The following is a 25,948-nucleotide window of genomic DNA, read 5'->3' on the forward strand; positions in this document are numbered from 1 at the left end:
CTGTTTATATTTAAATCGCAAATAGAATATTAGATAGTACTATGAACACTAAAAAAACATTTCGCATAGGGTATAAATACAAATCGCATGTGAGAAATTTCACACCTTATTTGCATGTACTAATTTCGCATGTTTAAATATTTTTAATACATTACTTAACTTTGATTCTAATTACATAACATACAGTCGGATATCTTTTACAACGAGGAGAAATACACAGACGACAGACGTGTAAACATATTTGCCTCAAATTTTGAAGACATCATACTAAATTATGATGTAAAAAAACTTGATTCGGTTGACTTGGTGTTTATTCCGGTACTTCAAGGTGACCACTTCTATGTCTTGTGCTTCCACTTGAAAACCGGCAAAATTGAGCTGATTGACAATTCAGCCGCTGAACAAGAGTTTAAGGACAGATACAAGGGGCTTCCAGACACACTGGTAATACAAAAACTTCTTCATATACATGTTATATTTTATGTAAAAGATACTGACAGAATGTTGCTATATTACAGAGAAGGGTTTTGGTTTTATACCTAAAAAAGGCTTTAAAACCAACACCAGCTATAGAAGAACTTGGAACATCAGAGATAGAAAGAAAAGAGATGGATTGGAGGACGGAGAATAACGGCGTAGACTGTGGAGTGTTTACGATGCGTCACATGGAAACATACAAAGGAGAGAAAACACCATGGGTGACTGGGTTTGTGAAAGAAAATGAAGTAAACAACAGACAGAATTCACAACTTCGTCTCCTGAAGCACAGATATCTAAGTAAAATCATTCTATCCGAACACAATGTGCATCGTGAACAAGTAATTAAAAAGGAAAATGCTTTCGATAAAAGGCCAGACAAAGAAAAGTATATGAAAGATTTGGAGAAAATAATCCCAGATAGATTGAGTGCATTTATTGGAAAGGACTAGTAAACTTGTTTGATGTTGATTTCTGTTGAATATTTAGACTAGTTAAATAACATTAATGTTTTTAATTTCGCATATATAATGTATAAAATCGCATGTTTGACATTGAATTGCTTAAAATATGCAAAATGGGGGAATATACATATGCGAAATGAAAACCCATTCCATAACAAAGCATGCGAATTTATTGAAACATGCAAAACTTGAATGTTTTTATTAAAATAAAGCACTAAATTAAACAAACTTCATTCAAAAGATGAAAGAAACTCCATTTTCATCTTCATCGAGCATCTTAAGATAGTTATTGCATCCGCCAACTCTTTCAACTGCTTCTCATCCCTCTCACCCAGATCAACCATGAACATAACAGCAATTTCTTGAAGACTACTCACTTGCATCTGAGATAGCAAGTTCATAATTTCTTGCCTTCTCTTTATGTTTTCTATTACACGAGAAATGTTGGTCTCCAACATCTCTTAACATGATCGATCCTCTTGAATTTGTTCCTGAATCCTTTTTCTCAAAGCCTGCTTGATACTTGATTCAGAAGAAGAGGATGTTGGTATATCTGCTATTTTTAAAAGGATGTTTGAAATGGCGATAAAAATATAAACTATATAATAAAAGAAAAAAGCACATAAAAATTATTGATATGAATTATTGAACTGAATTATTTGATTTGAATTATTGAACTGAATTATAAAACAAATTGTGCGAAAATACATATAATTAGTTTTAAAGCGTGCGAAATATAGAGCTAAATATGTTAAATACTTTCTAGTCTGCGAAATGTCCAACATAAAAATGCGAAATTAAATATTAAACTTCATTGTGTGCGAAATGTCCAACTTTAAACATGCGAAATTATTCATGTGATCCAATCTTAAAATACCTTAAACCAGAAACAACTTATCTTCAACAAATCACAACACATGCGATATGTAAAACAACACATGCGATATGATAAACTCAACAAATAAAACCAAAAATTGTGCTCTTATCTTCAACCTCGTTACAATCTAATAAAATAAAAATACCTTCAATTCAAATAAAACCCAAACAAAAACCAAAAACAAACATCCTAAATGACGAATCCATCATTTTCGGAAATCGCCAATCTGTGTTCGGTACAGAAATCAATCAAAAAACCTACAAATCGAATTGATACGAACAATAATTAGATGGACGGTTATGAAACGAACTCGTAATCTGCTTCCTTGTTGGCGGAATTCCCTGATTTGCTTCCTTGTTGACGGAATTCCCTGATTAGCCCTCAGATGTTTGAACAGAATGTCTGATATACCCTTGTCTAATTAAATTGAATCAGGACACGTCTATGGCTGTGGGCATCGCGTACATAATGTACGATAAGGGGATTTGTATCCTACGCTTTACCTATTTATATATATATATATATATATATATATATATGTAGAGGATCCTGTACAAAGTGAGACTTTTGTGAGAAGTGTAAGAAATAATTTGGGAAGGACAAGTGTCCTTTATCTTAATTAATTCAAAAGGGTGTATTAGTAATTTTCCATTATTATCAATTAATTGATTTCCAAAGATAATTGCCAAAAACTGGCGATGAGATATATCAGGCGAATTCGAATTGTTCTATACATTTAATTGTTTACGGTAAGTTCTTGTTTTAGTGTTATATTCCCCGGTCAATAGTGTTATATTATGTACAGGCCATCTTTAATCTCCTTTTCATAGTGTTTTATCCCCATCAACAGTGTTTTATTCTATATAGTGTCTTACAGTAAAAAGATAGTGTTATATCTTTCTATAGTGTTTTATCATGTAATATACTATTCCTTTCATAGTGTTTTATCCCCATAAATAGTGTTTTATTCTGTTTTGTGTCTGACAGTAAACAGATAGTGTTATATCTTCCTATTGTGTTTTATCATGTAATATAGTGTTCCTTTTTGTTTTATCCCCATCGACAGTGTTTTATTTATGTATAGTGTCTTACCGTAAACAGATAGTGTTATATCTTCCTATAGTGTTTTATCATGTAATATACTGTTCTTATAGTGTTATAAAAGTTGTTGTGAAAGAAATCGAAGAATTTATTCTGTACGAGAAATTCGCTGATTTTTAGGAGATTGATGGTGGTTTTGAAACAGTTACCATAAATTCGCTGATTTTTATGAGATTGATGGGGGTTTTGAAACGGTTACCATATTTGAAACATTGGAAAAGTCACTATTGCCCTTCAATTTTACATAAGGTCCTTTTAATTTGTCACACCCCGATTTCCACGTGTCTCACCGGTGGGCCCGGTGGGGGATTACCGTGACGTAGTTGGCAACAATATAGTCAAACCACACAATTATATGAATGCACAGCGGAAGCATAAAGACAAATATATTTCAACATTGAATGTAATATCAAAGTATCACCATTGTTGAAATAAAATCCACAGGGGATCAAATAAAAATATAAGTATTGTTCAACAGACGTAGGCATCTTAAGCTTGCGAGACTCTTTATGATGCTAAGGAGAAATATCCAGCCAATTACGCATAGTACCTGCATTTAGTCTTTTTGGGAAAATACGTCAGTTTACACTAGTAAATACATTCAACTGACACTTTGGTAAAATGTTTAATACAATTAATTTGAATGCACAAGGCACAAACTCTTTATAACTTGGGATAATTTATAATTAAATCTTGTAAATAATTACATGTTTACTATGCGTTCGGTCGCCCGGGTCGTGCCGGGTTAAAGTTTAATAGACACACCACATAGCATAAAACCGTGGCGGGAAAACCAACGGCTACATTTCGTAATGCCGGGTGTACGCCTACACCCGATGTCAGGGTCGTGGCCATTTCGTAAAATGATGCCAAGGATATCCGGGACATAGTCATTAAGCCCCCAAAGGCGTAAAGCCAACAAAACAAATTTTTAAACGGATCACATTGATAATACCCAACTACTAATGAGTTGGGGTCAATTGCCCGACCAAGCGGTATTTTAAATACCGTAACCCAAGCCCGTATAACGGAAAATAAGTTAAAAGTATTTACCTTTGCAAGTATAAATCCTTAATTGAATAAATGAAAATATCTTTTACTGGCCTCCTATTCTGGAACGAAGGTTTTTAAAATAACCTATTAGAATCCTAACGGGTCTTTAATTTAGCCGTAGCTTAGACCGGTTAGTTTCAAAAGATAGTTACGGTTTAATCGCGTGAAAGGCGAAAACCGGGAATGGAATGTGATTCGGACCCAACAAGTTTGAAGACTTGTTTTATATGGGTACAATAACCACACTCTGGATTTTGGGGTCAAAACAATATGGTTTGACCCGTTTCGGCTAGTTTATGTAAACTAGTTACATAAGCCGAACCGTGCGCGCAAAAGGCGTAACTGGTAACCGTAAGAGTCCTACACTGGTTTCCTAAGTCAACATGCTTTAAAGAGGTTGTGGCATCAGTAGGATACCTTCCATAATGCCCGTAACGAATTTAAATCCATTTTATGCCCCGAAGGGGGTATTTCGGTCATTTTAAAGATTTATAAGAAAGGTTTCTGAGTTCTACAGGAAATCTGAGTTTTCCGAACAGTTTATAAGGTTCAAAATACTCTATTTATTATTTAAAATCAGTAGCAACGGGAATCGGGACAAAAGACCTTGTAGAACTCAAGTTATGGCCGAAAAGGGTATATTCGGTAATTACCGAACCGATGCCATAACCGCAAGTTATGAGTAGGATAAAAATAATTAAAAATCTTTAAAAATCCCAAGATATTATTTTACATCAGTGTGTAAAAGGTTTGGTGTCGAAATCTGGGTTTAGATAGGCGTTATGCTAATTGCGCTATTTAATTACTAAAGTTTCCGTAATTTGCGCTATTTAGCATAACTCCTATTCTGGACCTCGGATTGACGTGAAATTTTAGGGACATGCTTAGAAATCAGTAACTAAGGTTATGGTTCTTTCACATGTCCGAAATTCTCGTTTTAATTTAAAAAGGGCGTTACGGTCAACTTTTAAGCATTTAACGGAAATGTGTAAAAGACTCGGACAAACAACGAACCGGTCACAGAGGGTTATACCATCATGTAACCTGGTCCTAAGAGAGTCCTAAGGCATATCTAAATCATACTTTAACGGGTCAGAACTGAAGTCAAAGCAAAAGTCAAAGTTTTGCGACTTTCGGCTCTGAACCGGGTCTAAACAGTAAATGGTCGGATCAAACAAGCTTAGACTAGTTAATATACTTATTATCATGTTTTATGAGTGTTAAAACAGGTTACACACCATCTACATTACTGATTATGCACAAAATCGCAAAATAGCATTTCTGTTGACTTTTTCTAAGCACGTTTGACTCGACATTCGGACTAGTTAAGTGGGAATCAGAGGGTGCCCTTTTAGGGGTTTAAAGCCCACATGATTACCAACAAATAACTACCTTTGATTCGGCTAATCACTGGACCATTTGTGATTAACCGTTAAGTCAACCGTTAGTTACGACGGTTTAACTCTTAAGCTATAACTAACCAAAAACTCAACTAAGAAAGGTTAAGGAAGCTTACCAAAGTCCTATGCACGACTAGGGATAGCTTGGTTCTGCTTTGGAGCTCCAGAAATGATCAGAAGTGCAAGAGAAAGGTGTGAAGAACTTGTTGTACATGAAGGCCTTTATATAGTGTTCATAAGGCTCTAGATTGTTGACAAACAAGTCTACCCATGCTCATTGATCATCAACATGTGTCTCTAAGGGCCCTAAAGCAGGTAGGGGGCGCCCATGCTGCTACATTAATGGAGTTAAGTCAGATTGGAGTGAAGAGGCAAGCATGGAGCAAAAGAAAACGAACAGAGAGCCCCTCGCGTGACGCGAAGGTCCCCCCCTTGGGCCTCGCGTCGCGCAACCCCCTTCTGCAGCAGATCTTCAACTTTTGATTTTTGCGATTTGATCCTTGGCTCTTCAAACACTGATTGGCCATCAGTTTCTTGCATTTTGAGCCTTAGGAATTGACGTTTAGGGGCTTCAAGACTTATACCCATTTCGTTAAGTCCTCGGTTAACGTTATTGTTACCCGAAAAGTCCTTAACTTTCATCATTGACGTTTTAGTCCCTCGCATACGAATTTGATCACAACTTGCTCATACGATAACGAAACTTTATGAAATTTTTGTCGTGTATTCTAGTGAGCATAATTAACCGTTACAATGCTTCGGGTTTGTCAAAAGGTCACTCAGAGGTATAACTTAAACATGTTGACACATTTGACCCCTGTAGTTTGTAATTCTTCACTTTCTTCCACATTTCGTTCCGTACGATCCATGGTTTATTCGTTTGAAGGTACGAGCATCATTTAGGGTTACTATATAGTATATTTACCCCTCGTTGACATTTTTAACCCTCGAATTTACATACTTTCAAGGTTTGTCAACTTTAGTCCTTTATTTAGTATTTAATACCACGTGTAAACTCATGACACGTGTCAACACATTATTGGACACAAAATTTCGAGGTGTTACATCCTCACCCCCTTAAAATAAATCTCGACCCGAGATTTACTAAAACAAATAAGGGTATTTTTCTTTCATCGTGGATTCAACCTCCCACGTGAATTTGGGACCTCTACGGGCATCCCATTTGACCTTTACTATAGGTACATGCTTCCTTCGAAGCTTCTTTACCTGTCGATCTTCAATCGACAAAGGTTTTTCCACAAATTTTAAGCTCTCATCTATGTGCACCTCTGTATGGGGTATTACCAGTGATTCATCAGCGAAGCACTTTTTCAGATTGCAGATGTGGAACACATTGTGAATTCCATTGAGCTTCTCCGGTAAGTTTAACTTATAGGCAACTGACCCGACACGTTCGATAACCTCGAAAGGTCCTATGTATCTCGGGCTTACTTTGCCTTTCTTACCGAAACGCATCACCCCCTTCCAGGGTGATACTTTAAGCAACACTTTTTCACCTACCTCGAAGTGAAAATCTTTACGCTTTGGATCTGCGTAACTTTTCTGCCTATCTCGGGCAGCCTTGAGACGGTCTCGAATCTGGACAATCTTGTACGTCGTTTCGAAGACTATCTCTGGTCCTGATAATTGGACATCTCCAACTTCCGCCCAACAAACGGGCGATCTACACTTTCTACCGTATAATGCCTCGAAGGGCGCAGCCTTAATGCTGGTATGGTAGCTATTGTTGTAAGAGGATTCGATTAATGGTAGGTTCTTATCCCAACTACCACCCAAATCGATCGCACACGCACGCAGCATGTTTTCCAACGTCTGAATAGTACGCTCACTCTGACCGTCTGTCTGAGGATGGTAAGCCGTACTAAAATTCAAACGGGTGCCCAAAGATTGCTGGAAACTTTTCCAAAAATGCGACGTGTATCTAGTATCTCTGTCAGAGATAATAGACACAGGTATGCCATGTAAGGCTACAATCTTATCAACGTATAACTGGGCCAACATGTCGGAGCTATAAGTCTCCTTGATAGGTAAGAAATGTGCTGACTTAGTCAGTCGATCAACTATAACCCATATTGTATCATTTCCTTTCCTCGTCTTGGGTAACTTGGTAATAAAATCCATAGTTACACACTCCCACTTCCATTCGGGAAGTTCAGGCTGTTGTAGCAAGCCCGACGGCTTTTGATGCTCAGCTTTGACTTGCGCACAAGTCAAGCATTTGGCTACATAAGCGGCTACAGACTTTTTCAAGCCTATCCACCAATAATTTGCCTTTAGATCCTGGTACATTTTATCTGCTTCAGGATGGACGGAGTATTTAGAACTATGGGCTTCCTGGAGAATGACATCTCGAAGTCCTCCGTAGATTGGAACCCATATTCGTCCATTTAATCGTAAAATTCCGTCCTTGCTAAGAGTTAACTGCTCCTTAGTTACTCCTAGCTTTTCTTTAGGATAATTAGCTTCCAACACAGCTTCTCTCTGTGCAGCTAACAACCTTTCAATCAAATTATTCTTCACTTCAATGCTCTTGGCATTGATTCGGATGGGTTTCACCCTTTCCTTTCGACTTAAGGCATCAGCGACTACATTCGCCTTGCCGGGATGATATCTGATTTCACAATCATAATCATTTAAAGTCTCCATCCAACGGCGCTGCCTCATGTTTAACTCCTTCTGATTAAACAGATGTTGAAGGCTCTTATGATCAGAATAGATCACAAACTTGATACGGTACAGATAATGCCTCCACAGTTTTAGTGCGAACACAACGGCACCCAACTCCAAGTCATGGGTGGTGTAATTCTTTTCATGCACCTTTAACTGCCTTGAAGCATGGGCAATAACTTTGCCTTTCTGCATAATCACACATCCCATGCCAGTGTGGGATGCATCGAAGTAAACTATGAACTCTTCGGTACCTTCAGGCAATGTCAGTACTAGAGCGTTGCTCAACTTTTGCTTCAGAATATCAAAGGATTTTTGCTGCTTAGGGCCCCAAACGAACTTTACTTTCTTCTTGGTCAAGGAAGTTAAGGGCGCAGCAATCCTTGAAAAATTTTCAATGAAACGCCTGTAATATCCTGCTAACCCCAGGAAACTTCGAATCCCGGTAGGCGTCTTTGGCTCTTGCCAATTCATGACAGCTTCTACTTTAGCGGGATCCACTTGGATACCACGCTCGCTGACAACATGTCCAAGGAATTGGACTTCTCGAAGCCAGAATTCGCACTTAGAGAATTTGGCATAGAGTTTCTCATGATGCAGGAGTTTGAGAATACAGCGAAGGTGTTTCTCATGGTCAGCTCGGTTTTTCGAGTAGATAAGAATATCGTCAATGAAAACGATGACGAATTTGTCTAAGTATGGCTTGCAAACGCGATTCATGAGATCCATGAACGCAGCCGGTGCACTAGTGAGCCCAAAAGGCATCACTAGGAACTCATAGTGACCATAACGAGTCCTGAATGCGGTTTTATGTACGTCTTCATCTCTGACTTTCAGTTGATGGTAGCCTGACCTTAAGTCAATCTTCGAGAAATAACTTGCCTCTTGTAGCTGATCGAACAAATCATCGATCCTCGGCAAAGGATACCTATTCTTTATCGTGACTTTATTAAGATAGTCTATGCACAGACGCATCGATCCGTCCTTCTTCTTGACAAACAGGACAGGTGCTCCCCAAGGAGACGAACTAGGTTTGATAAAACCTTTAGCTAGCAGTTCATCCAGTTGGGTCCTCAACTCCTTCATTTTGGTGGGTGCTAACCTGTATGGTGCTCTAGCCACAGGGGCTGCTCCAGGGATGATATCAATCCTGAATTCCACTTGCCTATCTGGTGGCAAACCAGGTAGATCTTCAGGGAAAACCTCTGGATATTCCGAAATGACGGGAATGTCTTCTATCTTCGGTTTTGGCTCTTCAATAATCACCTGTGCCATGTAGATGACACAACCTTTCTTTAAACATTTTGAAGCCTTGAGCATAGATACTTGCTCAGGTAATCCATACTGGGTATCTCCCCGAACGGTAAGCGATTCACCAGTCGGAGTTTTTAACACCACTTGCTTTCTGTTGCAGACGATTTGGACCTGGTTGTGAGATAACCAGTCCATACCCAATACTATGTCAAAACCGGCCAATTTAAAGGGAAGTAGAGATAGAGGAAAAGAGTGGTTCTTAATGGATATCACACACCCATCTAATACAGTAGAGACGGTTTCTATGGTGCCATCTGCTAACTCTACCTCATAGTTTATGCTCAAGGTTTTGACAGGCATATTCAGCAATTTGCAAAATTTATGATCTACGAAAGACTTATCAGCGCCTGAATCGAAAAGTACTCTTGCAAAGATATCATTTACAAGGAAAGTACCTGTGATCACGTTATCGTCTAGCACAGCTTCTTTCGCGTCCATTCTGAAAACTCTTGCATTGGTCTTCTTGGTCTCTTCAGGCTTTTTGGCGTATTTAGGGCAGTTGCTTTTAATGTGCCCTTTCTCGTTGCAACCGTAGCAGGTGGCATCCTTCAGCTTTTTGCAATCCAAGGTCTTGTGGTCCTTGGACTTGCATAACCCGCAAGCAAATGACTTCGGCTGAGTCTGCGAGTTCGATTCGAGCCTACACTTTCCAAAGTGATGTCTCTTGCAATTCTTGCACTTGGGCTTCTCGCCAGATTGTTGCCCATCCTTCCTTGACTCTGACCCTCTCTTGTTGTCACCGTTTCCACGGTGCTTCTTGCTCGACCTGCGTGAATTATCATCTTCACGCTTTCTCTTCTCAGCCTCTTTGTTCCTCAGCGATCTTTGTCTGACCGCATCCAGAGTGAGGGACAAAGATATGTCGGCTACAGATCTAAAGGTCGCTGGCCGACAGGCCTTCACGCTTGCCTTAATTTCGGGGGCTAAACCACCGATAAAACGAGCTATTCTCTTTGGCTCCGGGGTTACCAGATAGGGAACCAACCGAGACATTGTGTTGAAGCTCGTGAGGTAAGCTTGACAATCAAGGTTCGTCATTACCAACGATAGGAAGTCGGACTCGATCTTTTCAACCTCATGTTGAGGGCAGAAATTTTCCTTGATGAGAGAAATGAATTCCTCCCACGTCATGCTGTATAAAACAGTCTTCCCCGAGGCCTGAACCAACGACCTCCACCAAGCCAGGGCTTCGCCCTTGAATGATTGCGAAACAAACTTTACCACGTCTCTCTCTGCACAGCCACTGATGTCCACCACGGTGTCCATCTCGTCTAACCACGTCATGCAATCTACCGCGCCTTTCTCCCCAGTGAAATCTCGGGGTTTACAAGATACAAAATACTTGTAGGTGCAGCCCCTGGCGCGAGATGCATCAGTATACACTTTTTCTGGACGAACACTGTTTTCATTGGATGAGTGGTTATCATCGTCCTTTTTGGGCTTAGACGGTGGTTTGCTGTGAGATTTTGAGTGGGTTTTTGGCTTTGAGTGTGGTTTAGATATGGTTCTGCTCCGGGATTCAGTGTACTCTTCGTATTGTCGATCCAGGGCTGCCTTAACAGCACCGTCGACAAGAGCTTTCAATTCCGCGCCCGTCAAATGAATCTGGGCATTATCATTTTCATCTTCTTTCGAGTGACTATTCACTTCATTTGGATCAGCCATCGTAACTTGAATCTGCTACAGAAGATAATGACAAAGTTTTAGGTGTTTATTATGGAATTGTCTTTTATGGCAATTCATTAACCATGGTAACAGAGACCCTATCTAGTTAATTTATTACTCACTTTTATTTAGGATCTGAACATAACTTATCCTAATTGCAGACAATATTGTTAGTGGCACAAGAGCCTAGTCACAAGGACGTTTTTATAATATAAGCCGGGATTACAGAGAATCGAGGCATGAAGGTTTGAACCGTAGTCCTTTTTCCTTTTCTGACAGGGAGTCATAGACTACCTACTGCCTTTTGTCTTATATGACAATAAATATGGCCCGTAGGCATTACATCACTAATGGATGTTTAAATAGTTTGGCCCGTAGGCACTACATCACTAATGGATGTTTAATAAATGATCATCTTTATTGACGATTTAACCCATGATTTACAAATCATTAATTTGGGCTTTCGAATCCTTAAAAGGATTCTTATATAAGAATGACGCTTGCGATTTTAACGAATCACATCTGCCATGAACGTTAACATGTTTACAGAGGTTAACTGGGAATCTGAATCTTTTAATCAGGTCTTACCATCTTGGCCGGGTCTTATAATGACACCTGGCTAGGGTTCACTCTTAAGATTCTTTATTTAGGCAGATTCAATTTAAAAGGAATGATTTTAGATTTATTTCATATATAATAACAAAAATGAAATTTATAACATAACATTCCATTAATCTCATTAATGAATACACGCTTCCCTAAACGGGACTTTTTTAAATAAATAAATACCTACGCAGAGGTTTATAGAAAAACAAGTCCACGCAGGGACCAATACAAGATAGATGTCCGCGCAGGGATTAAAAGATAAGTCCACGTAGGGACTGAGATGCAATTGTCCACGCAGGGACTAAATTGTAATAGTAAATACAACAATACATAAGGAGACTAATGATCTCGTTTCTTCCTTCCTTTTAGTAGATTTGCTAGGCCTTTGAGGAATCCACGATTACTCTTACGTTCTTGTTCGAAGTCTCGTTCCACTCGGTTTAGACAGTGGAGGATTTCTTCTTGCTCCGGTGGAGAAAAACGTGGCTGCTGCGACGGTTGCTGAACCGGAGGTCTAGGAGGCATAGGATACCCATGAGCTGAGTAATCTGGTCTCCAAGAGGTTCCATGGAGGGCATTGTAATTAGCCGCTACCACATATGGATCGGCATCATAGTTATAGTTGTAGTGCGTGTGAGTCGGCTGCTCAAACGGATTGTATGCAGTGGAGCCGCCGTATGCTGGTATAGGGTTATCATAGCCGAAAGGTGGCGGAGGTGGTGCAACTGGTGCAGAATTCACCTCTGCAGGGTGACCCGAAGGTTCACCTAATTGTGGTTCTTCTTCAGGCACTGACGGAAAGTGACTCGCACTCGAGTGGCGAGGGGTGCTGAAATGGAATTCCCCTCCTCAAGTGGACATCCGCGCGCCTGATCTTCTACGCCTTGGCGGATCTGGAATTACTGGTTGAACTGGTGGCGCAGGCGGTGGCGTAACTGCCACAAACCGCGAATCCTCATAAGGATCCTGTTGCTGTTGTTGATCATGAGGCGAGAAGTGATGAGATGGTGTGAAGTACCAATTACATTGGTCAAACCTCGCCTGATAACTGTCGGGACCTTGATAGGGCGTTCCATGGAATGATGATCCATCCGAGATCTCGATTGGATGATTGGGAGTACCCCTTGCAGGCTCGACGGGATCTATATCCTCGTCCATAACCACGGCATTGTCTTCAGAAAAGTGATCCTCTGGTCCTAAAGGGTTATACCCTATTGGCTCTTGGACATAATCTGCCGGGTTAAACTGTCCTACGAAGAAAGGTGAAGGATCGCCATAAGAACGGTGCGAAGCAGATCGCTGGAGAGGTATAAATGATGGTTGAGGGTTATTGGGGTCATTTTCTGAGTTTGGTCCAAAAGAATGACGGTATGAGGGTGTTGAGCTATGCGAGGTAGAATGTCTTGCAGGTTCAAAGAGGTTTCTTCTTCGTCTCTGTGGTTCCTCACTTCTTGTACTGGAAGGGGCTCGCATGTTCGAAGGTCCAGCCTCGTGATCATTGTGAGTAATGATCGTCCCTTTGCCTCTTCCTCCTCTTCCTCTTCTAATTGCTGGTGGCATATTCCTGCTTTCAAAATTTTAAATCATAATAAACAATAAAAAGACAAACTGGAATAACAATTCGAATTTGTCCTATGTTCTCGTCTAGACTCAAGTATGTGCAATTGTGTCATTGAGATTAAACACTTGAGGATAGTGTTTAATTCACTCAACGTTGGCTCTGATACCAACCTGTCACACCCCGATTTCCATGTGTCTCACCGGTGGGCCTGGTGGGGGATTACCGTGACGTAGTTGGCAACAATATAGTCAAACCACACAATTATATGAATGCATAGCGGAAGCATAAAGATAAATATATTTCAACATTGAATGTAATATTAAAGTATCACCATTGTTGAAATAAAATCCACAGGGGATCAAATAAAAATATAAGTATTGTTCAACAGACGTAGGCATCTTAAGCTTGCGAGACTCTTTATGATGCTAAGGAGAAATATCCAGCCAATTACGCATAGTACCTGCATTTAGTCTTTTTGGGAAAATACGTCAGTTTACACTGGTAAATACATTCAACTGACACTTTGGTAAAATGTTTAATAAAATTGATTTGAATGCACAAGGCACAAACTCTTTATAACTTGGGGTAATTTATAATTAAATCTTGTAAATAATTACATGTTTACTATGCGTTCGGTCGCCCAGGTCGTGCCGGGTTAAAGTTTAATAGACACACCACATAGCATAAAACCGTGGCAGGAAAACCAACGGCTATACCTTTATAATCATGGACATAATGCCGGGTGTACGCCTACACCCGGATGTCAGGGTCGTGACCATTTCGTAAAATGCTGCCAAGGATATCCGGGACATGGCCATCAAGCCCCCAAAGGCGTAAAGCCAACAAAACAAATTTTTAAACGAATCACATTGATAATACCCAACTACTAATGAGTTGGGGTCAATTGCCCGACCAAGCGGTATTTTAAATACCGTAACCCAAGCCCGTATAACGGAAAATAAGTTAAAAGTATTTACCTTTGCAAGTATAAATCCTTAATCGAATAAATGCAAATATCTTTTACTGGCCTCCTATTCTGGAACGAAGGTTTTTAAAATAACCTATTAGAATCCTAACGGGTCTTTAATTTAGCCGTAGCTTAGACCGGTTAGTTTCAAAAGATAGTTACGGTTTAATCGCGTGAAAGGCGAAAACCGGGAATGGAATGTCATTCGGACCCAACAAGTTTGAAGACTTGTTTTATATGGGTACAATAACCACACTCTGGATTTTGGGGTCAAAACAATATGGTTTGACCCGTTTCGGCTAGTTTATGTAAACTAGTTACATAAGCCGAACTGTGCGCGCAAAAGGCGTAACTGGTAACCGTAAGAGTCCTACACTGGTTTCCTAAGTCAACATGCTTTAAATAGGTTGTGGTATCAATAGGATACCTTCCATAATGCCCGTAACGAGTTTAAATCCATTTTATGCCCCGAAGGGGGTATTTCGGACATTTTAAAGATTTATAAAAGAGGTTTCTGAGTTCTACAGGAAATCTGAGTTTTCCGAACAGTTTATAAGGTTCAAAATACTCTATTTATTATTTAAAATCAGTAGCAACTAGAATCGGGTCAAAAGACCTTGTAGAACTCAAGTTATGGCCGAAAAGGGTATATTCGGTAATTACCGAACCGATGCCATAACCGCAAGTTATGAGCAGGATAAAAATAATTAAAAATCTTTAAAAATCCCAAGATATTGTTTTACATCAGTGTGTAAAAGGTTTGGTGTCGAAATCTGGGTTTAGATAGGCGTTATGCTAATTGCGCTATTTAATTACTAAAGTTTCCATAATTTGCGCTATTTAGCATAACTCCTATTCTGGACCTCGGATTGACGTGAAATTTTAGGGACACGCTTAGAAATCAGTAACTAAGGTTATGGTCCTTTCACATGTCCAAAATTCTCGTTTTAATTTAAAAAGGGCGTTACGGTCAACTTTTAAGCATTTAACGGAAATGTGTAAAAGACTCGGACAAACAACGAACCGGTCACAGAGGGTTATACCATCATGTAACCTGGTACTAAGAGAGTCCTAAGGCATATCTAAATCATACTTTAACGGGTCAGAACTGAAGTCAAAGCAAAAGTCAAAGTTTTGCGACTTTCGGCTCTGAACCGGGTCTAAACAGTAAATGGTCGGATCAAACAAGCTTAGACTAGTTAATATACTTATTATCATGTTTTATGAGTGTTAAAACAGGTTACACACCATCTACATTACTGATTATGCACAAAATCGCAAAATAGCATTTCTGTTGACTTTTTCTAAGCACGTTTGACTCGACATTCGGACTAGTTAGAGTGGGAATCAGAGGGTGCCCTTTTAGGGGTTTAAAGCCCACATGATTACCAACAAATAACTACCTTTGATTCGGCTAATCACTAGACCATTTGTGATTAACCGTTACGTCAACCGTTAGTTACGACGGTTTGACTCTTAAGCTATAACTAACCAAAAACTCAACTAAGAAAGGTTAAGGAAGCTTACCAAAGTCCTATGCACGACTAGGGATGGCTTGGTTCTGCTTTGGAGCTCCAGAAATGATCAGAAGTGCAAGAGAAAGGTGTGAAGAACTTGTTGTACATGAAGGCCTTTATATAGTGTTCATAAGGCTCTAGATTGTTGACAAACATGTCTACCCATGCTCATTGATCATCAACATGTGTCTCTAAGGGCCCTAAAGCAGGTAGGGGGCGCCCATGCTGCTACATTAATGGAGTTAAGTCGGTTTGGAGTGAAGAGGCAAGCATGGAGCAAAAGAAAACGAACAGAGAGCCCCTCGCGTGACGCAAAGGTCCCCCCCTTGGGCCTCGCGTCGCGCGACCCCCTTCTGCAGCAGATCTTCAACTTTTGATTTTTGCGATTTGATCCTTGGCTCTTCAAACACTGATTGGCCATCAGTTTCTTGCATTTTGAGCCTTAAGAATTGACGTTTAGGGGCTTCAAGACTTATACCCATTTCGTTAAGTCCTCGGTTAACGTTATTGTTACCCGAAAAGTCCTTAACTTTCATCATTGACGTTTTAGTCCCTCGCATACGAATTTGATCACAACTTGCTCATACGATAACGAAACTTTATGAAATTTTTGTCGTGTATTCTAGTGAGCATAATTAACCGTTACAAAGCTTTAGGTTTGTCAAAAGGTCACTCAGAGGTATAACTTAAACATGTTGACACATTTGACCCCTGTAGTTTGTAATTCCTCACTTTCTTCCACATTTCGTTCCGTACGATCCATGATTTATTCGTTTGAAGGTACGAGCATCATTTAGGGTTACTATACAGTATATTTACCCCTCGTTGACATTTTTAACCCTCGAATTTACATACTTTCAAGGTTTGTCAACTTTAGTCCTTTATTTAGTATTTAATACCACGTGTAAACTCATGACACGTGTCAACACATTATTGGACACAAAATTTCGAGGTGTTACATAATTTACATTTTTAGACCCTATTGATCTCAACCATTAGATCAAATATCCAATGGTTTAAAACATTTCTTACCCTTCTCACATTTTAGACACTTTTTACCATATCCCTACCCTATATATATATATATATATATATATATATATATATATATATATATATATATATAGAGAGAGAGAGAGAGAGAGGAAGGTTAACGTACATTACGGCTTAACGTACATCACGTACGACAGGTAATTACTCACGTTCATTTTAAAATCACGCACGTTATAACTCAAAAATCCAAAATCACGCATGTTGAAACACAATAATCACGCATATTGAAAACATTAATCACGCATGTTATAGAACAAATCACGCACGTTGTCGTACGTAAAGTACGTTAAGCCGTAATGTACGATATAGTTTTTCTATATATATATATATATATACACACACGTACTTACACAAAATTCCATATACAAGTCTAACACAAGACTTACAACATAACCACAAAATGTGTGTTTGTGAAAATCCATTTTTACTACAAGTTCATGAATATTTATATTAAATCTTAAAAATCGCAAATTTAATTGTTAATAGTTATACTAATAAAAATTACTTATAGCTCTTCCAGTTTATGTTTTGATTAGTTATATTACTGAGAATATATATAATCTGCTTAGAACTTATAAACTTGATGTTTTTCATATATGTCTGGTGTCGTCGATTTCGCATTGTCGGCGAAACGGCTAACATTATATCTCTTATACAAAAAGCAACTTAGGTTTGCCTTCACACACCATCGCATCACTTCGGGATGAAGGCATCGTTTCGTTAGATTAGATGAAGGCACCGTTTCATTCAAAATAAGGTTCCACCGTTTCCCACATTTAATTCCACCGCTTGAAATCAAACTTTTTGAATTACATACCATATTATATTTTAGGATTATATACCATATTATATATTATACAACTAGGTTATAACCCGGAAATTTTCCGGGTAGAAAAATTTAATTTACAACAAATAAAAGTACACAAATAACACTTTGAACCTCTAAAGTATACTCTTTCCCTTCTCCACCACAAATTTTTAGTTCGTATTATAAAATAAACATTGAACAAACAAAACAATAAAAAGACCAAGTTCAAATTGCAAACAAACATCTCAACTATTTCTCACTTTTTGAAATATGAAACTTAATTTCTTTATTGCTAACATCCTCCACAATCTTCAAGTTTCTTTCGGTTGTAGTACCAGACATACTTGAGCCTCCATCTAAATTGTAAACATCACCAGTTTTTTTAGATATGTTATCTTTAAAAAAAACTTTAAACAATTTTTATCAACAATGGTATTAGTATCAAAAGTTTTAAAACGGATGATTAGAGTTACATTCTTGTCATCTTCAGAGATGTGTTCCTAAGGCAAATGACAAAAGTGAGTAAATACTAAGAACAGTGTTGATAAAATATAAACTTTAATGTAATATAAGAATTACTTGATTGGAATATATTACCTATCTTTTTATAAGCTCATTAACAATGGATTCATTTTCGGTAATGTTTGTGATCCTATGTAAAAATGAAACCTAAAGGTCCGATTACAAAAAAGTTTAAGTGGCAAAAGTGACCAAATCTCAGGATGATTTTGGCAATTTACTCTATACATTGCTCTTTAAGTTGGATTGAATATAACTTAGAATTAAAAAAAATACTGAAGAGCTAATTGGTTTTAGATATACACAACATGAAGCAAAATATCACTACATGAGATATAAGACTTAAACTGCCAAAGTCAAATTGGTTATTCACCATCCTTTTGTGAATTTCAAAGTCTGATACATCAGTTTCAGGTTGTTCCATTATCTAGTCAAGTCATAGTGAAACTTTTATCTTCTACTTTTCATTCTCCTTATTTGCCTTATGCTTTAATTATATATCAACACCTTAACATATCTTCAAAAAAGATAATTCAATAATAAAAATAATTCAGGGGTATGATGGTACCTTCTGCAAAATTGTAAATCGGTCCACAGACTTTTAGTGTTTTAGTTATCAATTCAGACCTTGAGTCATGCTGATTTTCCACCATTTGACCAGGATATCAGCCGACTTTCACTGACCCCTAGTTTCTTGCCATTACCCAGGATGACCTCAACCCTCCTCCACTTAGATAACAAAACCAAAGCACATGTTTCGGTTATAATAAAAAACAAAGTATTTTTTATGGTTAACAAACATGATCGTTATAATAACACCAACCATATATATATATATATCCAGGAGAGGAGACGTAGAATGCATAACCTATGTTTAATAGCTGGAAAATTCTTTCAAAACAGGAATCTTTTGGACATTCGTACTGACCTACATATTTACCTGTTAAAACATAGTTGAGTAAGAGCCCTAGTCTAGCTTTGTCACTATGACCTTAAAAAAATTAGACTCTACTTTTTATAAAGAAATCATAGAAAAGCATCAATAACAACTCTTAACTCGAAAAACTATAAGTTTAATCTCTAGGCATACAATCTATATATATACCAGCCAATCATTAAAGCCTAATGCAACAGTAATCTCAGATTATTAACACACTAAGTAAAAAAGAAAAGGCATCCACAAAATAATCTCAAAAGAAGCCGAAATACCTATAAATGAGACATAGTTCAGACACCCGTTTTGTGTTCGAGTACCAGCACACAAATTAGCAACAACGACATCAGAGTCAGGCTCAGCAACGACACAATTACAATAGCATCAACAAATGTACCAACAGATGATTCTTCGAGGTTTTTTTTTTTGTAAGCAACCAGAGATTAATATAGTATACTCTAATGAGTAAATAAGGATAGATTCCACATTTAGATACCACACTGCGAAACAAATACCCATAAGATTTATTGGTGCATTCATAAAGTCTAAGTGCAGAAACTAAAAAGGTACTATAAGAAACAAACCTGAGATAAGTTTGTTTTATCACTCATAAGAGAATCCAACGTATTAACGAAAATGTCTCTAAAGGGTCACAGGATCTTCGTACAAACATCAACTTTATTATGTCATGTTTCTGCCCTCCTTTCGGTGAGAAATGAATAGAGCCTTACCATTTTTCATATCAATATTCTCATGGGAACATTGTTGTAGTCCTCTATCATTAATATCATCATGCTTGAAATGACCTGGTTGAAACAAAGAGGGTCAACTTATCTATAAGATGTTTTGGATAGACGGAATTTTCAAATCTCGATACTTACATCAAGAAATATGCTCCGGGTGTTATAGTTGTCATTCCAGCAAAGTATGCATATTTGTATAGTTGTTGAGTGCTTAGAATCTAGATAAAAAAAACTGTCAAGTCTTTAAAAGATAAAATCCATAAACTCATCAAGTCTCGTAGTGTGTATTGGCATGTGTGTGGCATATATTAATCCCAAAATCAAACATATACCACCATAATCCTCAACCCAGCAACCCTCAACTTAAACCAACCACCCACAAAACTAAAGTCCAAAAACAATACTAAAACAAAACCCATAAACAATATTAAAGTACCAAAACATACCACCAAGCTACTGATTCGCGATGCCGCGGCCGCTAAGCCGCCATAGACCAACCCGTCAGAACCCTAACTTTCGCCTCAGCCCTCCTCTGTAACAATCGTCTCCTATAATCAACATTCAATACCATACCTTAAAATTAGTTGTATGATACAAATGTAAGGACCCAAGAACAGTAACACCACTTCATGTAGCACAAAATCTAGTTAAAACCCCAAATTTCTTTGATTTATTGCTTACCAACTCAAAAACAAAATGTATACCATCTCCAGATTGAAGAACAAAAACGTTAAAATATAAAATAACATACCAGATCAACAAACAAAATCGGAAACAAACTCGATATCTTTAGCTTACAAACCTTTTAGTGTATTCAGATTTGAGTATCGATTAACTATACAAAAAAGGGCCAAAATCAGGTTAGTGGGGCTGAAAATTTAAATGAAACAACAAAATAAAGCGAAAGAGGTAAGAAATCCTAATTTTGCATAACATTGGAATCGTTGTTACACCATAGCACATAGCGGTTGGTTAGCAGCAACAATGATGAAATCTGGCAGCAATTGGGGTTTAATGAATATTGAACAAAATCAAAGAAATTAAAATAAAACATATATGATGTTAATGATAAATCACAAACTGTGGTTCTTGAATATTGAACAGATTAAACTAATTAGAGAGAAGATTGAAGAAACAAAAAACTAATTATGAATCATTTATCCGAACACATTTGTCAATGATAAATGTAATACCCACTAGGGAAAAGATCAAATAGGAAGTTAATTTTCGCTAGGAAGGATAGGAAGCCATAGGATTATGACATGTGGCAAATTTTAAAATAAAGAGAAAGGGTATTTTAGTCAATCCAACTCCTTCTTCTTCCTTTTTCAAAACCCAGTAAATTCAAAAACCCACCATTTTCAAAACCCACCATCTTCAACTATTTCTTCACTTTCTATCTCAATAATCACTACATTATAGTGCGATTTTCATCACCAATCAATGATTCAGCACCCGATCAACGTGTTCTTTAGCTTTTTTTGAAGAAAACCCAGTTTAATTTCATAAAAAAATCTCGTTTTTTCCGGTGATTTTGGAGATAATCACTCGATTCGTTCGATTCGAGCGTTGATAAGTGTTTCTATCATTCAAAATTTGTCAATTGATGAAGAAATCGGCTTCGATCCATGTAAGAAATTCTTTAATTTCATTTTCATGATCTGGGTTTTTGATTTAGTCATTGCGTTTTACAATCTTTGCGGGGGTCCGGGGGCGGCAGCCCCCGGTAGCGGGGTCCCAGGGGCGGCAGCCCCTGGCGGGGTCCAAGGGGCAGAGCCCCTGGCGGGGTCCAAGGTCAGCTCGGAAAATTTTTTTTTTCGATTAAATTGCTGTACTAAAAACGCATCAGAAAAATTAATTTTCCATAAATTGGCTCATTTCGAAGACAGTAATTCGTAGACAATTCAGACAGTTCACAGTGACACATTTTTTAGGTGTTTTCAGTCCCTTGCGTTTTAGAATGAGTCATTTTTAAGTGTTTTCTGGCCATTGCGTTTTACATATAAGACATTTCTTTGTGTTTTTGGTGCATTGCGTTTTAGGTAAAACACATTTTTATGTGTTTTCTGGCCATTGCGTTTTACAAATAAGACATTTCTGTGTGTTTTCTGGCCATTGCGTTTTACAAATAAGTCATTTCTTTGTGTTTTTGGTGCATTGCGTTTTAGGTAGAACACATTTTTATGTGTTTTCTGGCCATTGCGTTTTACAAATAAGACATTTCTGTGTGTTTTCTGGCCATTGCGTTTTACAAATAAGTCATTTCTTTGTGTTTTTGGTGCATTGCGTTTTAGGTAGAACACATTTTTATGTGTTTTCTGGCCATTGCGTTTTACAAATAAGACATTTCTGTGTGTTTTCTGGCCATTGCGTTTTACAAATAAGTCATTTCTTTGTGTTTTTGGTGCATTGCGTTTTAGAAAAATGTCATTTTTTAGGTTTTTTTTTTCATTGCGTTTTACGTAACTGGTGGTTTTTCTATTGCGTTTTACGCAACTGTGTTTTAATTTTTTTTTTTTAAAATATAGCAATAGTATACTCGTTTTAAAGAAAAAAAAACGCTCGTTTTTTTGGTGCAATTTTTATAAAAAAATAATGTCGTATGAAAGAGTTATTAACGTTTAAAAAATGGGGGGGAATTGGAGGAGAGAGAAACTATTGGCTTGGATTGACTAGAATGCCCTTGAACAAACTCACGCGCCTCTTTTATTCTTTTCAATTTCCCTGATTTAATCTTAGCCCTTGATTAACTTAATGAATGGTCAAGATCACTTCCTATCCTTCCTAGCCAAATAAACTTCCTATTGTATCTCCACCCATACCCACTAATAATAATAATAATAATAATAATAATAATAATAATAATAATAATAATAATAATAATAATAATAATAATAATAATAATAATAATAAACTAACGTTCAAAACAAAATGACAAAAAAAAAAGTCATACTATTCTAAGTCTAAGTTAATAATAAAATACATAAAAAAAAAATTAAAACTAAAATGGTTAAATATCTTAGTGTTTACAGTAAATAAATAAATAAATCTAAAAGATGGATAAATACTAAGACATGAGTCATATGAAAACGTGGAATCATCCTATTTTGTTAGAGAATTATCCTATTTGAATGCAACACCTGTCTTTCTTATCCCTTGTATCTTACCTACCAAGAAAACATGACCCCAAAGTTTATACTCACATACCATTATATATTCCCAGGCAACTTATAAGCAAATCCCATGTAAAATATAAACCAATACATATTTTCACCATCTCCACTAGCTATGTACCGAACACTCAGCCACCTCAATTGAGGCCAGAACGAAACTCACTTTTCCATCCGGTTTTATCGCCTAAGGTAAAAACGTTTCGTAATACAGTTTTATTTTCCCTTAATACTATATATATACACATTCATACCTAAAAACTAAAATATAAATAAAAAAAAATGACAACCTGTGCTCTCTCACTTTTTAAATGAAGAAAACATATTCATTATTATTAACATATAAATAAGCAAGTTAATTGTGCATAAGGTTGTTGTATCTTTAGCTTTGAGAGTTTTTCAAAAAAAAAAAAATTAAATTTTCCTTTTTAACCCTAAAGTTTTGATCTTTGACAATTTAAGTTTAAAGTTTTAATCTTTGTTTCCTTTTTAACCCTAAATTTTTAATCTTTGACAATTTAAGTTTCAAGTTTTAATCTTTGGTAATTTAGGTGAACGTATTATTTGATTTTTCACTTCTAATTCAAAAGTTTCCATCTTATACAATTTAACCTTTTTGATTAATTTGATTTTTCACTTCTAATTCAAAAGTTTCCATCTTTTGAGATTTAACCACTTTGATTTTTTTTTACTTGCGTGTTGTAATCTTGGCTTTGGGGATTTTTCAAAGAAAAAATGGTTATGCATATGGTTGTTGTAACCTTGGCTTCGGGCGGATTAAAAAAAAATGTTTTTTTTTTACTTTTCACCCAAAGTATTTCATAAATTACTTTTAACCCAAAACTATTTGTTTTTTTTACTTTTAACACCAAACTTTTTATCTTTTGCAATCTATTCTCACAACTTTTTTTACTTTCAACTTTGCTCCTTTATAGTTTTTATTTTCCGCAAGTTTTTCGCTTTTTGCTTCGTTCTAAATTTTGTGACTTAACACATCGCAACGTGCGTCTTTGGTTTAACGTTTTTACGTTTCGTTCTAAATTTTGCGAGTTAACACGACGCAACGTGCGTTTGTGGGTGAACGTTTTTACATCGTTTATTTTTTCCCGTTTGACAGGTTCAACATAACGTGCGCGTCCTAAATCGACTTAATTATAACTAAAGAATCCCCGCCGCATTGCGGCGGGTCGTAATTCTAGTTTTATCATATTTTATAACATGACCCACTAAGTATAAGGCACAACTTTTATTTTAATACTTAAAATTTTATGTTTAACGTATGGATGTATTATGTTACATTAATTAGTATATGTATGTGTAATTATTAGTATGCTTCAACTCAAAATTTTACTTTCTATAGGTTCTTATAATAAATTTTATAATATACACTACGTCTTAAATTAAATTTAAGAAGCATGTTTCATAACTTTGTGAAACCCATTAAAGATATTTTATTCAAAAGATAAAATTTTAGTTAGTTTGTTATTAAATTATATCAATATTACTAAGTATTACTAACTGGACCATTTTTACAATATATTATAGATTAATAATTAAATACAAAATTAAAGAAATGGATATGTATGATTTGCATATACACAAAGTTAGTTTCATTTAACAGTAACATACATAGGATTAGGTTCAAACGTGAACAAAATCCCAAGAGTGAACTGCGTGAACTGATCTGAACCATTGATTTAATATACATTTGATAAGGGTAAGATTGTAACTTTCTTTAAATTTTGAATTTAAATTATTTTCTTTTTAATTTCATATCAGTTACTAAAAAATGATTATTAATTCAAAATCATAACATATTTTTTATTTATCAACATTATCTCTCATAATCTTTTCAACAAATATCCATATTTTGTAGATATTCGGTCCACAATTCACGTATGATCAAGTTTTCTATTTCCAGAACATTGAAATCGCAGGTTCATCACGTCCCCTTGTTCATCACGTCGCTCCGATCATCAACCTATCAATTGCAGAAAGTCGAGTGTATCGTTGCCGTCGTTCATCACGTCACATCTCGCCGGACATATTGTTTGTTGCTGAGCAAGTCGAGTGTATCGCTGCCGCTAATTCGCTGGGTAGTCGCCGTCATATTGATATTTTTTCCGTCGCCGGACATCTTCATATTGCTACAGTCGCCGGACATATTGATATTGTTGTCGTCTCCGTCAGCCGCTGGTCCTCGAGAGATAATTTGGACAATATTCCGGCGAATAACAATTATTCCGGAGTTAATGTCTTCGTTACAACAATGGATCGTCCAGGTAGTGTAATCGTAGGGCCGTTCATTTTAACAAACATTTAAGATTTGTCATTGTTTTTGGTCGTTTCAGCAATATTTTAATTTTACTTTACTCTTTTTTTGGTTGAACTGGAGGTTCCAGTCATCTATTTTATTTTGTATAATATTCAGCTTTGTCGTACACAGGTGTACTGCTGTGTTCTATACATTCTTACACGATAGTACACATGTGTACAATACACGGTAGTTACATGTAAATAGCATAATCTTAGGTAATGAACCTTCAAAGGCCCGCAGCATTGTTGTCCTTGTTTTTTTTAATGATTCTTTTGTAATGTAATCATGCAGAGTCGGTTGCTAGCAACGTTTACGAAACTCCAAATGGGACTAGGTACAGGACACCGATTGTCCCCACCGGATTTAAACCGTTTGTGAAAGCTAGATTTACTACTATTGAACAAGCAATTGCAATGTACGAGCAGTACGCACAGCTAGCAGGATTTGGAACCCGTTTGGGTACTTCAAAAAAAGAAAAAATAGGCGACGAGATAATTACGGTTCGGCGATACGTTTTATGTTCCAGGGCGAAAGCGAACAAACCTAAACATAAAGAAAGGAACCCTGATGTTGTAGACTCCACTTCACCATCACGTCGTTCCAATGTCAAAGTTACACATGTGTAAATATGGATTTTTAATGTCAGTACTTTGTACCATAGTTGTTAATATCAGTACTTTGTACCATAGTTATAAATATGGATTTTTAACTAAA

General features: G+C 36.9%; 2 protein-coding genes and 1 long non-coding RNA gene across 10 annotated transcripts; 2 read left to right on the forward strand and 1 right to left on the reverse strand.

Moving 5' to 3' along the window:
• The first annotated feature begins 41 nt into the window (after positions 1-41).
• On the forward strand, positions 42-1,035 carry LOC110944660. Its single transcript, XM_022186311.1, has 3 exons — positions 42-89; positions 187-444; positions 519-1,035. Exons 1-3 carry the CDS (start codon positions 42-44, stop codon positions 927-929), a joined length of 717 nt encoding a protein of 238 aa, XP_022042003.1. The 3' UTR covers positions 930-1,035.
• A 16,641-nt stretch (positions 1,036-17,676) lies between these two features.
• Positions 17,677-20,910, reverse strand: LOC110865312. 8 transcript variants are annotated; one of them, XR_002550529.2, is made up of 7 exons: positions 20,194-20,910; positions 19,886-19,965; positions 19,589-19,810; positions 19,280-19,504; positions 18,894-19,010; positions 18,639-18,799; positions 17,677-17,907 (listed from the first exon to the last, which is right to left on the reverse strand). It is a non-coding gene; the product is annotated as an uncharacterized LOC110865312 (long non-coding RNA). The 8 variants fall into 8 exon arrangements; XR_002550528.2 differs by lacking the exon at positions 18,894-19,010; XR_004860687.1 differs by having other exon boundaries at positions 18,639-19,010.
• Positions 20,911-22,878: 1,968 nt separating this feature from the next.
• LOC110865313 lies at positions 22,879-25,948 on the forward strand. Its single transcript, XM_022114558.2, has 3 exons — positions 22,879-23,109; positions 24,794-25,199; positions 25,526-25,948. The coding sequence occupies exons 1-3, from the start codon at positions 22,879-22,881 to the stop codon at positions 25,858-25,860; spliced, it is 972 nt and encodes a 323-aa protein (XP_021970250.1). The 3' UTR covers positions 25,861-25,948.

This window comes from Helianthus annuus, chromosome 6 (assembly GCF_002127325.2).
Source record: "Helianthus annuus cultivar XRQ/B chromosome 6, HanXRQr2.0-SUNRISE, whole genome shotgun sequence".
Lineage (NCBI taxonomy): Eukaryota > Viridiplantae > Streptophyta > Magnoliopsida > Asterales > Asteraceae > Helianthus > Helianthus annuus.